The sequence below is a fragment of the Sebastes umbrosus genome, chromosome 17, assembly GCF_015220745.1.
Source record: "Sebastes umbrosus isolate fSebUmb1 chromosome 17, fSebUmb1.pri, whole genome shotgun sequence".
NCBI lineage: Eukaryota > Metazoa > Chordata > Actinopteri > Perciformes > Sebastidae > Sebastes > Sebastes umbrosus.
The window spans coordinates 18,251,888-18,267,650 of record NC_051285.1 but is presented as its reverse complement, the minus strand read 5'-3'; the positions used below and the strand labels follow the sequence as shown (position 1 = coordinate 18,267,650).

Genomic DNA, 15,763 nt, shown 5'->3' with positions numbered 1-15,763 from the left:
TAATTGAATTTCTTGTTCCCTTATTTATTAATGGTGTTCTGGCTCCTATTGAGGAAATCAAAGACAATAACAATGCTAGCAAGTGGAAAGGTGGCTCATATTGTACAGTTAATTTGAGTGCCTGCAGCCCGACCACAGCAGTGGCATGATATCAAAGAGAATGATAAAATATAGAATCATTATTATTTATCTGAATGAATATAATGCCTTGACGTCTCTCCTGTAAGCGAGAGTGGTTTGTATGTTTGTTACGTCTTCAAATAAAATGAGATTAGAATTGAATCTGTCTGCTTGAAATGATTTTACTGACCCAATATAAACACAGGAGGGTTGTTTCAGCAGTCAATCATGTTTTTATTAACATTCCAAGTTAAATTAATAAACGCATCCTCGCTTTCATTCATCTCCACCACTCACACAATAAGATGCTGTTCAAGTGTAGACAAGCACACACTACAAGATTTCTTAGATTCATTATTCAGGCAAAATTTTCAAATGAAGAATGAAAAGAAAACACTCATATTCGTGTGTAACGGTCTGTCCTGGGCTAAATACATGTAAAATCTTGTATTGTGCATCCACTGTAAGACATTCATTTACACACAAACACAGACACTCAAACTGAGATAAAATGTTACATACAGGTCCAGCTGACACCTACCGAGCACACTTACATAACATTTTCTCTTCAGTCACACATAAACGCCCAGAAGTAGACATAATGTCCTTAAAGGGTCTGATATTTTCAAATCAATCATGAGACAAATACTTCAAATCACACATGCGTGCGCACACACACACACATACATACACACAAATACCAGCTGTTTTGAGGGGAAGTGATTGATTTCTGTTGTTAAGATTTTGTACTTGGGGCCAGGTTGAGGTTCGAAGGTCAGCCATGGGTCCGCTTACGAGTCTGCTTTTGCCGCCGTGGTTTCAAGATGACGTAGCGCCTATAGGTGGTGTGTTGGTCTGATATAAACGGGATGTAGAGCGCTCTGAAGAGAGGAGATGACCTGATAGAGAAACAGGTTGTATTAAGAAACTGCATCCGTTTCTTTCAAGTCTTTGTGAACAGGAAAAATATAGATGGAGTTAATTGGAGTTGAACAGGACATGTTGACAACAAATGTCTTATTCTGGGACTTTTTTTCTTTATTATTATTTTTCTAAAGCTACAATACATTAAAAGGTACTATTTGTAACTTTCAGAAATGCTTGTTAATAGCGACACCTGTGGCCGTGAAATCAACGAAAGTCAGCGTTGGGCTCATGCTCGCTCTAAATAGACATGAACGAGCATCGCTCAAAACAGTGAGGCGACACACGTCAGCTAAAACCACAATATCACTCTATATTTCAGCTGCTTGGCAGTAATGTTAGCTGACCAGACGAAGGTCTCTCCATGAATCACTGCTGATACTGTGTTGGCTTGTCCTGCCTCAGTGTAGTGCACAGTTTAGCTGTAAAATGAGAACGTTTGTGACGCCGCCGCCACTGTGAAATCTAGTGAAGGAACGCCATGTTCCGGTCACATGACCGCAGCACAGCCAATGGGAACGCTCTCTCAATGAAATGACCTGTGATTGGTCAAAGTCTCCCGTCACTGGCTAGATTTTTTAAAGCCTGAAAACAGAGCCATGGTGCAGAAGTGTAGTTATCTCTCAGAACACTTGAATTACAATATGCTGAAAGGTTATTATGGAATTTTTGCCCAATGATGCCAAAAACATACTGCCTACTGCCACTTTAAGAAAACAATGACAAGTATTGTCCAGAAACCATCACAGGTACTGCATTTAGTATGCTAACTTGACTGTAGCTTGCCCCAAACTGCATGTGATTATCATAAAGTGGGGATATCTGTAAAGGGGTACCCATCTTCACTCTAGCTTTAAAACTGAGCCCGTTACATCCTTCGAAAGATCGCAAGTTGCATTAATGCGTGTAAGAAATTAGTTGCGTTAAAACGAATTTGTTATCACGTTAACTTTGACAGCCCTAATATTTCTGTGTAAATTACGCAGAACATTATGGAAAATACCTTGAGGCTTGAAGGAAAGGCTTATAGGCGATTACAGTCCACTCCTCTTTGTTGGCTGAATAACGTGGCTCAAGTGGTGTCTCTTCATCTGTGTCCAGATCTACTACGTAATGGCACTGCCGTAAATCCATCTGCCCAGAGAGCAGAAATTTCACAATTAAAATACAACTACTATCAAGTACAGTGTCAATGTGTCAACAAACGTGCACACGTGTCCGAGTGACTCACATATCTGGTTTGCTCTTCCAGGTTCTGGTCGTTCATATTAGCTGGGATGATCTGTGTGGCCAGAGGACCAGAGGCGTACGGCTGGGGCAGCTGCCCTTTAAACTCAGACTGAATGAAGTGCAGTTGCCAGCTGGAGATTATTAAGAGAAACTTTCAGCAAATGACACAGTCACACCTGGAAATAACAAAATACACTTTTCACACTTTATTAGATGAAGACCTGGATACTGACTTGTGCGGTAGCAGGAAGCTGCTGGGGAAGCGGTACCACTCTTTGCCCACACACACACTAACAGGTCTGCCTTCAGGGACTGAGTGAAGAGTCGGATCCTTGGCGATGCGATGGAACTCTGGGTACAGGTCCAGAGGGGCGTGGTAGCCTGTAGATGGAGAAAAAAATATAATTTCATCCATCTTAAACTGTTGCTTTTGTTGCCTGATACGGTGCTTAGGAGAATAGTGTATACACACCTCTGAAGAGGGCGACAGAGCGAGACAACGACAGCACTGTGAAGACTACGACAGCGCTTAGAGCCAGCCAGTTGGAGGAGACCGTGTAGTGCTCCAGTCGGTACCGCTGGAACAGGAAGTGGTAGCATTTCTGCAAAAAATAAAATTAATCGGTAACAACTAATTTTTTATAGATTCTAAAAGGCACCTAATAAAAATGAAGCCAACTAACACAGATTACTGTTTTCCAACAAAATGGCAAAACCCACCTGTAGAGAGGAGAGGGCTACTGCCCCGCTGAGGCAGATGAGAGGGTAGATGGGAAACAGAAAGCGTTCTTCTTTATGAGGTCTGGTGAAGAAAACCAACATCCACAGATACATGGGAGACAGAGTCAGCCAGTATGGACGGCCCAGGTTCTGCACTGCAGAAAACACATGTGTGTGCACAAGAACGTGAAATCACAAGAGCAGCTGCTTGGAAAATTAACATCACTGCACAAACAAACTCTTTAAGCATGTGTTTGGTTAATTTCTTGTGTTTGCTGCAACCTTATGGTGCCCCATACTGAGAAGAACTCAGGTACAGGTAACATTTTTATAATAGCAACAGTTAATAGTTACGGGAAATAGTGATGGGATTACATCATATCCTGATTTAATCTGTTTCCCAAATTAACTTGTTAAATATAAACAGGATACAATGAGGTGTGTTATTACCACACCACTTATTATTATAACACATACTGTTCTGCAGAGGCAGACGACTAACACCCTTTCCATTCCCCAAAAAGGGCAAGCAATGACAACATTTAGTCTTTTTTTTTTAGTGTTGGTGTATGAAACACACACACACACACAGTGCTCACCATTGAACCTGTGTAACAGTGTCTCCATGAGCGCGGTGAGTGGCAGAGAAAACAGTGCCAGAGCAAACACCAGGTTGAAGTTCAGGGTCCCATTTGCAAAGTAGAAATGCCATGGTTCCGTACCTGAAGATTGAACAACACAAAACATGCAAAATATTACAGCTCACGTACAAACTATCACAATAAAGACAACATATACAGTAGTTATTGAGTTACTTATAGGGAAAATCCACAGAGGGGATGGTCAAAGAATTTGTTATACTAGATAAAACATTGAAAAATTATGGTGGAGACACAAGCCCAAAGGTCTTATACATATTGTGCTATTATCTGGGAATAAAGCCTACGTCTTTTTACAAGCTATTGGCACACGTTCAAATGGTTTGATATGCTTATGTTGATGATGGTATGCCCTCTAGAGTCCACTGAAAACAGTGCAGCTTGAAATTGTTCTCATTTAAGCTCCATTTGCTCCATTCTGTCACTAAAATAATACACAATCAGCCTAATAATCACTACAATAAATACCCTAAACGTGCATAAGCACTTCCAGTATTGTATAGAAAAAAGTGTTGATTGTGCATTTAACTGTAGCATGCTAAAACTACTGATGGAAATGTTACTAGCGTCAGCTCATTTGACCTTTTCAAGGGAATTTTATTGCTAGGCAACAGCTTAGGTCCATGTTTACTTCCTGTCAGCATATGTCATTCACATATACTGCAATAGGAAATAAACTGGGACACATTTGTTCACATTTACAACTGTGAAATGGTCTATACCTCACGTTCTGTATTTCTCACAGCACATATTAAACAACTACCACTGGCGGTTGGCTGGTGGCTGTAATAGAATCTGGTACAACACAAGCAAGCTCTTTTTTCTGCAGTTGCTGTAATGAACCAGATAGCTTACCAAAGAGAGGGCTCTGTGTAACATGATGAATTAGATATTATGAAAATGTCATTGTTTATGTTACAAAAGTAAAACCTTATGAAAAGTACATCATGCCAAAACAGATTAAAAATTAAATTAAACTGGCAACATCAGGTCAGTTTTTCGACAAGTATATTTTGCTAACATGATATAAAATGACACATTAATGATGTGTGCGCTTGTGTATTACCATACAGATCAGGTCCATGTGGTGTGAAGACATTATATAGAAGAATATTGAGTGGAGCAATGACCAGTTTGCCATAAAAGAAGGAGTCTACTGCCACGAGGGGTACCTGAGGAAGACACACAGGACAAACAGATGAGGAAGTGAATGGACCCGTTTAACTTTGGCAACATAAACATACAAAAAGTATCTATACAGAGTGTGCGTATTTACCATGTCTATGTCTGTGTTATATTATGTAATTTTCTATATGACACATATGAAAAAACAGAGGAGAAAATGTAGTATCCCGTAATATTCATGCATTAATGATGAGCTCTTCCACTGAAGGTCTGTGAACACACTGCAAAGAAACTCATATACATAAACCTTTGTCCTGTAATATGCAAATTTAAAGTTTTACATGCATTTTCTAAAAATATTCTCACCAGAAGCAGAAGCAGAGCAACAGCCGACCAGGTGATAAAACTTTTCCACTGCTTCTTTAACACCAGCAGGTCGAAGGCAATCGGAATCCTGAAGAGAAAATAAATCAAAGCTGTATTTAAGAGTAATACATTTTAACAAAAATATTGACGACAAACTGGCGTTTTAGTTTACAACCTTACCCGACCAGAGCAGAGAACGGCCATCCAACGATGGCGCCGGCGGCCACACCCATGATGGCTAACGGTGTTGAATCCTGAAACCACCCCGTCATGGCAACAAGTGTTGTATACATACAGAAAGAGGAAGGCAGGAATGCTGAGGGGCAAGAGCGAAAGAAGAGGATGGATCTCAGATACATGCCATAGTCTTAATATGTTAACTGTGCAAAGCCTTATTCATCTGACCGTCATAGGAACAGGGGAATAAAGTGAACATGGAGACCAGAAATTGAAAGAAATATTTGTGTCACAAATATGAATATTCCATCTAAAACTGAGGTCTTCAACAGGGGGTCCGCGACCCCTAGGGGGTCCGCAGAGGTACTGCAGGGGGGGGTCGCGAAATTTTCTTCTTCTTCTTCTTCTTATTATTATTATTATTATTATTTATTAACAGGTATGTTTATGCATGGCAGTGGCACTAATAGGCCATCCCTCATTTTCATTTCCACATTTGTTTAAAATAAAAATGTCAATTTGAATAGCTGGTATGCATGATTATCATGCAATTGACAGACATTGTTCATATTGGCATTGGTATCAGTTAACAAGGTATGTTTATAAATGGCAGTGGCATGGCCACCCTACTCACTGTACCTTACACATGTTTAAAATAAAAACATGAATATATGAACCTGTGTATTATTTGAATAGCTTTGTCTTGAATGCAAAATAACAAGGTACATTTATACATGGCACTAGGCACAGTTTAATATAAAACACAATTTTATACAATATATATAGTAGGGGGTCTCTGCTCCATCTCTCCATCAGTTTGGTGGTCCTTGGCCTGAAAAACGTTGAAGACCCCTGATCTAAAATATACTGCACACTGTACAAATGGCAATTCTGCTCCATATTATTTATCAGTATGCTGATATGGCAATAAAGAGGACAGGAAAAATACGTCTCTGTAATAAGTTATTCCAAAAAGATGGATGGTAAACACCAAAGAGGGCTGGGATGGAGGTAAATAGATAATGAAAATTGAAAATGGGTGAGAAATGATGAGAGAAGGAAATGGATTTAAAAAGTGAATAAATCTGACCAACCTGCTGACGAGCAGAACATTCCTGTGCTCAGGACCAGGAATGCCAACATTAGACGGCCCACATGCAAACCAAACTTCTTACAAACTGCCCTGTGTCACACACACACACAGGCAAACAAAATGGTTAAGTTCCATATCATATATATACATAAGCCAAAGCTCTTAGGATGCCCACTTGCATTTAAAGAGGAGTGTAAACTCACTTGTAGAAATAGAGCTCACAGACACAGCAGGAGAAGGCTAAGACACATCGTACAAAGTAGAACACCAACACCTGCAACACAATCACAACACAAGCCTGAAACTTCTGCAAATATTCCTGTATAATGACATACACACTTCTATGTGTGTGTGCATGTGTGAATTCATGTATGGGTATTTAATGGAAAAAGGTGCAAATGTGTTTAAATAATTTCCCACAGAGTTTATGTTCCTACATACAGTCCTCTTGTATCAGAAGAGAGAATTAGGAACCCAAAAGAGCTGCTGATGATGCTGTAGGTCAGCTAGGGTCATATAAAATATCAACAATAATGACAATCGTTGAAATGACAGCAAGTGTGGAATAGTTACCTTGTTTGTCTGTAGAACATGGGCATGCAAACAAGCAGGAAGAGCATGTAACCATAAGTAAGCGTACGACCTGATGGCGTACAACGGAGAATATTCCCACGTCTGCATCCCTGTGCCGTACAGCAGGTAGTGCATCTGTCAAAACAGTTATCAACAACTACAGATTAGACATTCTGACATAGACATAAGAAAATCCCTGGAAGAGTAACATTAGGATTTCTGACGAGTACCACTCACAGGCTCCCAGTAGTTGAAGGTCTCATCGCAGTCTGAGATGTTGCTGAGCAGAGCTGCACAAAAACGTGCAGAGAGCAGGCATTTAAATGCAGTTGAACCTTCTGGAGCCCATACCTGCCCTCCACGACTTATCGACCTATTTTAAAAAAAAAACACAGATGCACAGTTTCTAAATACCCTACATTAATGTGTACTATTATTACGATCAAAATGTATTAAACAACATCAAAGTATACCACAACCTAGTTAAATAATGCATCGTGTCTGCTTTGAGCATACTGAGTCTAATTAGCCATGAAGCAACCTAATGAACCTGTATACTGGTCTTTGATGCTTGTCCACGTGTTTTAACATTCACAGGCTTAACTGACTGATGTTTCCAGTGCACCTGCTTTTAATAAAACACCAACTATGGTAATATTTCAGAGCTGACTAATTAATATGCCCCTAATTAATAAAAATACGTGTTTGGCAAACAGACAAGCCTGTATTACTCTGATTGTAGGAGGGAGACATAATAATTGAACTACAGTATGTCTGAGCAATATCACTCACTGAATCAAAAGGCCTATTAAAACTCATTATATATTACACAGTTGCACATCTGTCCTCCACTACTCTTCCGCAGCACAGCCATAAACGCATATCTCATTGTATTTCACTGCACATATTGTTTGTGTACTGTATGTGACAAATAAACTTTTGAATCCTTTAATCTATCCATAGCTAGTTTCTAGTAGTGTGTTTACAACGAGCAAATTGATGAAGATATATTTTAGGTGCATACTTGTATTTGGAGTTTCTACTAGAACATATTTACATGCTTTAATGTTCAAAAAACGCTTTACTTTTCTCATACCGGCTGTGCTGTCGCACCTCTTTTCACCCGCTGTCTGAAAGGCTGTTTGAGCTCCTGACTCGCCCTCCCAAAAAGCCCAATCTGTTCTGATTGGTCAGCTGGACCTCTGTAGTGATTGGTCAACCGAAACAAACTCTTCAGACTCCGCTCCAGTTCCACTCTAACTAACTTTGTTTGAGGGTGTGCCAAACTAGCCGTTATGCAAATGTATAACTTGATGACATCACCACATTACAGAAGAAAAGGCGGGAGTTCAAGCAAGGCATTTCAGGCAGTTCAGGAGAAGTGTTTCTGTGGCGGAGAGTAACTCCTTTTTTAATGGACTTTGGGCTTTGTAACAATGCAGACCTTTTACAGGCACAAAAAAACTATATAACACACTAAAAGAAAGGGAAAACACAAAAACATAATAGTTCCCCTTTAAAAAATAAATCACAATAACATCTGTCTGATACTACATTATAGGTAGAAAAATACTTTAATTACTTCCGTTATCTATCATTGCCCATTATAATTACCTCCCAGATGTGGACAGCTGTGTGCTTGCTCAGACTAAGTAATTTGAATAAGTAAAGAGAGTATTTACAACCATTTCATTAGTGTTTATAGTAACAGTGCTAACCTGCACTCCTCCTTGTGTCTGGTTCATCAGATTAGTCAGCTCAGTTGCAACTTAGCATTGATCCTCATGTTACGTTTTATTATGACACGTCACCTTACAAACTGATATTATTATTAGGACTTCAGCAACCTGTCAACAACAACAACAATAATCACTGATTAAAAATAAACCTTTATGTCAGTGCTGAGCACGAGTTGACCCCTCTAGTGACATTTTAGGCTAACTGTTGTCAGTTCTCATAAATGTGGCAGTGTGACAGGAGCAGTGTGACAGGAGCAGGGGGAATGAATGAAGCTGACCAGGGAACACAAATTAACACAAATTATTGGGGCGGAAACACAATTGAACAGTCATAACATTTAAAAGTACTGTAAAGACACAGTTATATAGGTTATAAGGTGAACGTTATTAACGTTGTTATCGTGTTGCTGTGTTCCTAACTTGCTGGATGTATCAAAGGAGCTAGCTAGCTAGCTACCGTTAGCTTCCCCTGCTCCGCCTGTCAGTCAGACCGGGGATGGAGCTCACAGCACCGACCGACTCTAACGTCTCTTCCCCCGGCTCATACTCACTCGTGCCGAGTCTCTGTGGTTTTACTGTCATCGCCGCTTTTCTCCTCTTTCGATGGCCGAGCTTCGGCAGGGACGTTCACGTTGTTTGCATCTTGTCTGCTGCCTCGCCTGGTTCGCTGCCGAAGCGCCTTGGCCGCCATGTTTTCCGATGCTGCTCCCGAGTTGCGCTTCGTGCATTTTCGTCTCTTTCCGGTTATTGACTTAAAGTGGCAGTAGGCAGAATATTTTGGCATCATTGGGCAAAAATTCCATAATAACCTTTCAGCATATTGTGACTGTGGACTCAGGGTGAAAGATGATCTCAGTCAACTCAGCTCAGCTTTCTTTTAACTTTATTCTAATTTTTTTTACACGAACAAGGAACAATCAGTCACTTGCCCATACATCTTTACAGTCCCTGGTAAGTTATACTTAGGTTTAAGTGGAACAGTTCTTTAACAAAAAAGAACAGGAAAAGGAAATCAAAAGCTGCTTATAAACTAAAAACAACTAAATCCCAACAGTCTCATAACTAGGGATGTAAGAAAATATAGAAAAAAATTTAATATTGCAATATTATGTTTTGTGATACTGTATAGATTCTGAAAACACTGTATTGATTTTTAATTAATAGTTTACATGCGGAGATGAACTCAGTCAATACTTTATTTAATTTGCAAAGAGATGCACCCTCTCAGTGTATGTGCCCTCTCTAAGTAGTGCTATGATGTTGGATGTTACAGGAACTGTTATAAATGCAAATACAGATCCCACTGTTTTGACTGCATAAAAAAAGTAAACATTGTTTTATTATTATTTTATGCATATGGTGGTGTATTCTTTATACTATGAGTTTTCCTAAAATTAGATTTTAAAAAATAGCAATATATTGTAATATATTGAATCGTAACCCGTTTCATGATATGTATTGTATCGCCAGATTCTTGCCAATACACAGCCCTACTCATAACTATTTTTCCTATAATAAACCTTCAAAGATCTTTCCAGGAAATGATGGACTCCTAGTTACCCAGAAGGCTCATGCATAACATCAGAGGAAGAGTTGTGGAAAATAAACAAAAGTACATTTACTCAAGTACTCTACTACTTCAGTACAATTTTAAGGTCCTTGTACTTAAATATTCCCAATTTAAGATACTTTTTACTTCTACTCTACATTTCAGAGGGAAATACTGTACTTTTTAATTCACCACGTTTATTTAACTGCTATAGTTACTTTGATTTTATATACAAAACATATGATATATTTATTAATTATGATACATTGTTATAGATTAAAGGCCTCACATACCCTCACAGGTGTTTTCAGTTATGCTGCTGATTAGACCATAGGGCTGGGATTTACATAAGGTCATCATGTACTTATAAGAATGATAAAGTTATAAATTTCCCCTCAACAAAACTAACAGGAGAACTCCTGAAGTCCTGAAAAAAATATTTTTGTAACTTTTTAACATGATAATATCTTGTGTGCATAACATAAAAAAACACATGTATCATCATATGTTCATTATTTAACATTCTGAAAGGGGCCATTTTGCATAGTGAGTACTTTTTACTTTTGAAACTTCAACATTTTGCTTGTATGTAGGGAATGTAAGGACTTTAACTTGTTACAGAGTATTTTTACACAGTGTTATTGTTACTTTTACTCAAGTAAAGTAGTACTTTTTCTACCACTGCAGAGAAATAAACTGGCTTTGCTTGTACAACAGAAATGATTGATTTCAGGGCTGTTTTACTGCAAAATACTTGCTTTTATACTTTGTTACAACATGCAGTACATGTGACTTTTATTATTTTACTATGATTCTAGATAGACCAAACCTTTATGTTAAATAACATTTTTATTGTATGATAATTAAAACAGACACAGATACGCATAATTCCAATCACAGCTCAAAGACATACTATAGCACGCAATGCCTCAACTACTGTAAACACTGTTCAACTACAGTTTTGCAGATTATAAATTTGCTTAGCAGTAACATGTAATCATACTGTCTCTAAAAAAAGGTTAAATGTTAAATCTCTGATCCTTCTAGAGATTCAAGTGTTGCTACCTGATGGTGGTTTGCAGCCGAGAGGTGAGCAAGGTTTCCAGGTCTTTGTGAAACTGGAGGGCTTGAGTGTGTGACAGAGCATGTGTGTGTGAGTGGTAGATGAGTCTGTAGCAGTAACTGGTCTGGCTCAGGTCAGGATGTGAGAACATGTCTATGAGTTTAACCTGCTCCACGGTCCCGTGACCGGCCTCTCGGATCACGGCGCGGAACTTCCTCTCCTCCCACGTCGGCCCCGTCCAGAAGCTGATGTCGAAGCTGAAGTGCTCAGGGAACAGGGAGAACGGGTGGAAAGGTTCCCCCGGCGATGGACAGAGTGCAAAGTGCTGTAAAAAGCGTGGGTCGTGTGACCACAGCAGCCGCCAGTCTGGGAGCGAGAACAGGAGCACGGCGAGGAGGTCCAAATTTAGGGACACAGTGACACTGACATCGCCACTGTTGTCACTTGCCAACACCCTACCAATCAAACCCTGGGGCTGTGCCATCAGACGCAGACCCCCCTGTTCTGTGATTAGGGAAACCCCATAGGGTGCAAGCAGCGTTTCCAGCTGTTGTCTGAGCAATTTCATTGGCTCACATTGTGGAGGGAAAACACCTCTGAGGAGGAGCTGGTGAAAGGCAGGCAGAGCCCAGAGGTTGACGGACACGTTCCTGAACACCAGGCCACTAATGCCAAATAACAAGCTGGTGACGCCATTGCAGCCTCCACAGGGCTCCTCCTCCTCATGTCCTTCAACTTCAACACTTTTATTGTTTTCCTCATTCTCCCCGTGACTCCCCGCATTGTTCATCAACTCTTCTAGTTCATCTCTTCCAGTTAGGAGCTCTTCCATCTGAGGGAGTAGCGATGGACGCAGCATATAATAAAAAACACTTTCCCCTTCAGGATCTACATCAAGAGAGCATGCTCTTAAGCTCTCAGCTCCTTTGCTCCTCACCTTGTCCACTTTATCTGAGGTAACATACGTGGCCGACAGAGTGTCTCGCGTGTCTGCATGTCCCCGACTGTCCAAAATGGTCAACTCATCTCTGTCTGTAGAGGCATCAGAGTCTTTCTGAAGCGGGTGGATCCAGTAGCAGTGTGTGCTGTCGACGTCACGGCAGCACGCCTGCAGCTGTTTGGCCGTGAGGAGGAAGGGAATGGTCTCTGTTGTCATGGAGATAGACCACTTATCTGCCAGTCCTTTGAGAAGAAAATCCTGCACCAGCCTGACAGGGTGGACAGAACCTGAGCAAAGAAATCCCCTGATGAAAGAGAAGAGACAGTGTGTGGTTACATAACTTTTTTTTTGTGTGTTGGTGGCTATTACTCAAACAGCAGAGTGTCTGCGTTACTGTACCTGAATATGTAATCACTGAGCTCAGCTGGTATGTTGTACTGGACTCTGTCCCCTTCAACTGCCTCCTCAACTGTAAGTATCTGATTAGGGGCGTAGGGGAGGCTGCGAGTAAACACGTGGAGCAAACCTTTCTCCACATGGAAGCCCTTATCCTGACTCCTGTACATCAGCAACATTAGAGAGCATCAGTATGCAAATTCACATCTCACACACACACGCACGCGCGCGCACACACACACACACACACACACACACACACACACACACACACAACGGGCTGTTTCTATATTTACATACTGTAACACTCACCTTTACTCCTTACCTGTATCCGGTGCACTTGTAGCTCTGGTATTTCTCACTTTCAAAAGGACAGACATCACTGAGGATTAGGTGTGCCTCTGCTGCCATGGCAGCCACCTGCCAGCTGTTGTGCCACTCTCGCTTCGGGTGGTCCGCTGGCGTCCCGCCCTGTCCGTTGCACAAGGAAACATGAACCTCCCCGTCTTCAGACAACACCTGAACACAACTGGAGGCACAGAAAAACAAGTATTCAGTATGTCATCATGGGAGACAGTGTTGGAAACTTCTTCAGTTCATAAAAGTATGTACACAATCACAGCTGGGTGAAAATGATGTCCACAAGCAGCCATGAGATAACTTAAATAAATTAATCAAACAGACAAATATGATTTAAATCAGGAACTGTCTGATCAGTGCCTGAAATGGGCAGGTACTCACCCTGAATACCCTTACTTCTTATTGCATACCCTCCACCTCCTGGCAAGTTTAGGTGCGCCCCTAAACATCTGCGTAACTGCGTGTCTGCGTAAACACAACTAGCTTCATTCTGAGGAATCAGCACTGAGAATGCCTTTAGTATTCCTTCTCATTATCTAATTTAATCTGTAGGCCATACCTAGACCCATATATCATATTTTCAGTTGGTTTTATTGTAGCATAATAAATATTATATGTGTATACAATTTTTTATTGTATTAATAGCTACATAAAAAATATGTATTAACCAAATATACATTTATATACAAATTGTGGAAATGTATGTTGTATGTAGGCCTAATATATGTAATGAAATGCATACAAAAATACATTTGAAGTGGGATATATTACCAAGATAAATATAAATATATGATGATCATGTCATGCAAATGCTGAATTAGGGTACTGCCACCTTTTTGGTCTAATTCAGGCACTGTGTCTGATCAAAGAATAAGCATTGGACGCCAGCTGTCGACAGTTGTCAATACTTGGTGCTACAGACAAATTCCAGTCAGTATAAAGAAACAAAACTCAGGAATGTTCTAGATCTATTCATAATTAGGGATGCACTGATCCGACTTTTTCAGTCCCGATACCGATACCGATACCGATAACGATACCTGGGATTTGGGTATCGGCCACAACCGAGTACCAATCCGATACCAGTGGTTAATTAATAGGCTGTATGCCTCACTGTTTGGAAGTGACTGGGATCATTATTTTATGTGTAAGGCAACATCAGGCTTGACTTAAACATTGCTTTCAAACTTTGTCAAACAAAATGTAACAAATAAATACATAAATATAACTTTTGTAAATTGTTATTTATTATTGAAATAATAAATCATACACTAGCAACTTGGCAAAAACATCTTCAAAACTAACAGGAAATACAAATCAAGTGTAAACTTTTTTTTAATGCAGCAACAAATTGGTCAAAACTTAAATAGGAATTAAAATTCCAGTCTATAATGTACAGAGTATATAAACATAGAATTGAATTTAATAGATTAGCCCCAAAGGTCCCTGATACCCGATCCAGCTATTTGAGTCAGTATCGCCCGATATCCAATATCTGTATCAGTATCGGTGCATCCCTATTCATAGTTTGTAGTTATTGAGCTAAACATTGCAAAACCAGTTTTACGAAGTGTCATACATTTGGGAGGGAGAAAAGTAACAATACCCAACTGCACCACAGTAATTTGTTTTTAAATTAATGGTTTGGACACAAACTAAACACTGTATAATTCTTTGACAAAAATATCTTTCAAGGTCCAAACTTTTTTTTTGGTTAATCTATTTCAACTTGAATGGGTAATGTTATAATTCTATTTACACCAGCTGACATTGTGTAAAATATTTAGATGTTGGATGCTAAATGCTGTGAATGGATTGAATCCTAATGTAAGATGCAGTTATACCTGAGGAAGAAGTTCTTGAGAAGTTCTCTGTTCTTTTTAACCCCACTCTTTCTCCCGCAGTGAGGAAAGTTAAACACCACACGGTCAAATACACGGCCCTGAAGGGACCCGCATTCAGCCAGTTTAGTGCAGTCCACCTCGAAAAGCACCACTCCACCTGATTAACACAAAAAACAAGTGTACAAAAAATGGCCACAAAATGCAACTTTGTGCAAATATAAAAAGTACAATCCGTACCTGAGTCCTTGATGATCTTCATGTTATCGGCTGCGCCTTCATGCCGCAGTGCCTCCTCCTGATGCTGCTGGCAAGTGGCCGTTATGCTGGTCTCTGTCTCGGAGTATAACTGGCTCACAGAGGCAGAAAATGAGAAGTTCCCTTCTCCCACCAGCAATATGGACTGCGAAGGAGACATGTTCACTCCAATGGTAAATGGGGGACAGACCAAAACCTTTAACAAAAACTCAGTTCCTTGAAGGGGAGTGCAGAAAGGGAGAGAGGCGCGTAGAAGCCAATGACCACCTTCAGTCTTCTTCACGCTTTAATATAATCGTAGTAATTGCATATTTTAGTAGGTAAAGTCCGTATCTTGTGTCTAAAACGTGCTCGGCTAACTAAACTGAAATAATATGGACTGTACTGCAGATTAAATCCGTTGACCTCCTCCTGCTGCCCGGCGCTGCAGTACATGAAAGCTGAATAATATCTCACCTGTAGCAGCCAACAGTCTTAAACGCTGTGTCGCAGATACAATAGTCCGACAGGAAACAAAACTCCAGGAACGTTGCACCGATTCCCCGAGCACTCAAAGCCCCACAACAGGAAAACGAACGTATTTTAAGTCAAAGTTAGGTGATGAAAATGTATAGTTGTTATTTTAATAAT

General features: G+C 40.1%; 2 protein-coding genes across 4 annotated transcripts; both read right to left on the bottom strand.

Annotated features, from left to right (window-relative positions):
- Nucleotides 1–333: 333 nt before the first annotated feature.
- Nucleotides 334–9,467, bottom strand: alg9 (ALG9 alpha-1,2-mannosyltransferase). 2 transcript variants are annotated; one of them, XM_037749075.1, is made up of 15 exons: nt 9,278–9,467; nt 7,225–7,360; nt 6,988–7,122; nt 6,618–6,688; nt 6,416–6,504; nt 5,325–5,460; nt 5,145–5,232; nt 4,720–4,825; nt 3,594–3,716; nt 2,995–3,149; nt 2,747–2,876; nt 2,508–2,655; nt 2,276–2,405; nt 2,048–2,178; nt 334–1,019 (listed from the first exon to the last, which is right to left on the bottom strand). In XM_037749075.1, the coding sequence occupies exons 1-15, from the start codon at nt 9,415–9,417 to the stop codon at nt 896–898; spliced, it is 1,842 nt and encodes a 613-aa protein (XP_037605003.1). In that variant the 5' UTR covers nt 9,418–9,467; the 3' UTR covers nt 334–895. The 2 variants fall into 2 exon arrangements, with proteins under 2 accessions (XP_037605003.1, XP_037605004.1); XM_037749076.1 differs by having other exon boundaries at nt 2,747–2,852.
- Nucleotides 9,468–11,105: 1,638 nt separating this feature from the next.
- Nucleotides 11,106–15,708, bottom strand: fdxacb1 (ferredoxin-fold anticodon binding domain containing 1). Of its 2 annotated transcripts, XM_037749027.1 has the most exons (6): nt 15,590–15,708; nt 15,116–15,278; nt 14,879–15,035; nt 13,000–13,203; nt 12,678–12,836; nt 11,106–12,582 (listed from the first exon to the last, which is right to left on the bottom strand). In XM_037749027.1, exons 2-6 carry the CDS (start codon nt 15,135–15,137, stop codon nt 11,337–11,339), a joined length of 1,788 nt encoding a protein of 595 aa, XP_037604955.1. In that variant the 5' UTR covers nt 15,138–15,278; nt 15,590–15,708; the 3' UTR covers nt 11,106–11,336. The 2 variants fall into 2 exon arrangements, with proteins under 2 accessions (XP_037604955.1, XP_037604954.1); XM_037749026.1 differs by lacking the exon at nt 15,590–15,708 and having other exon boundaries at nt 15,116–15,583.
- Nucleotides 15,709–15,763: the final 55 nt, after the last annotated feature.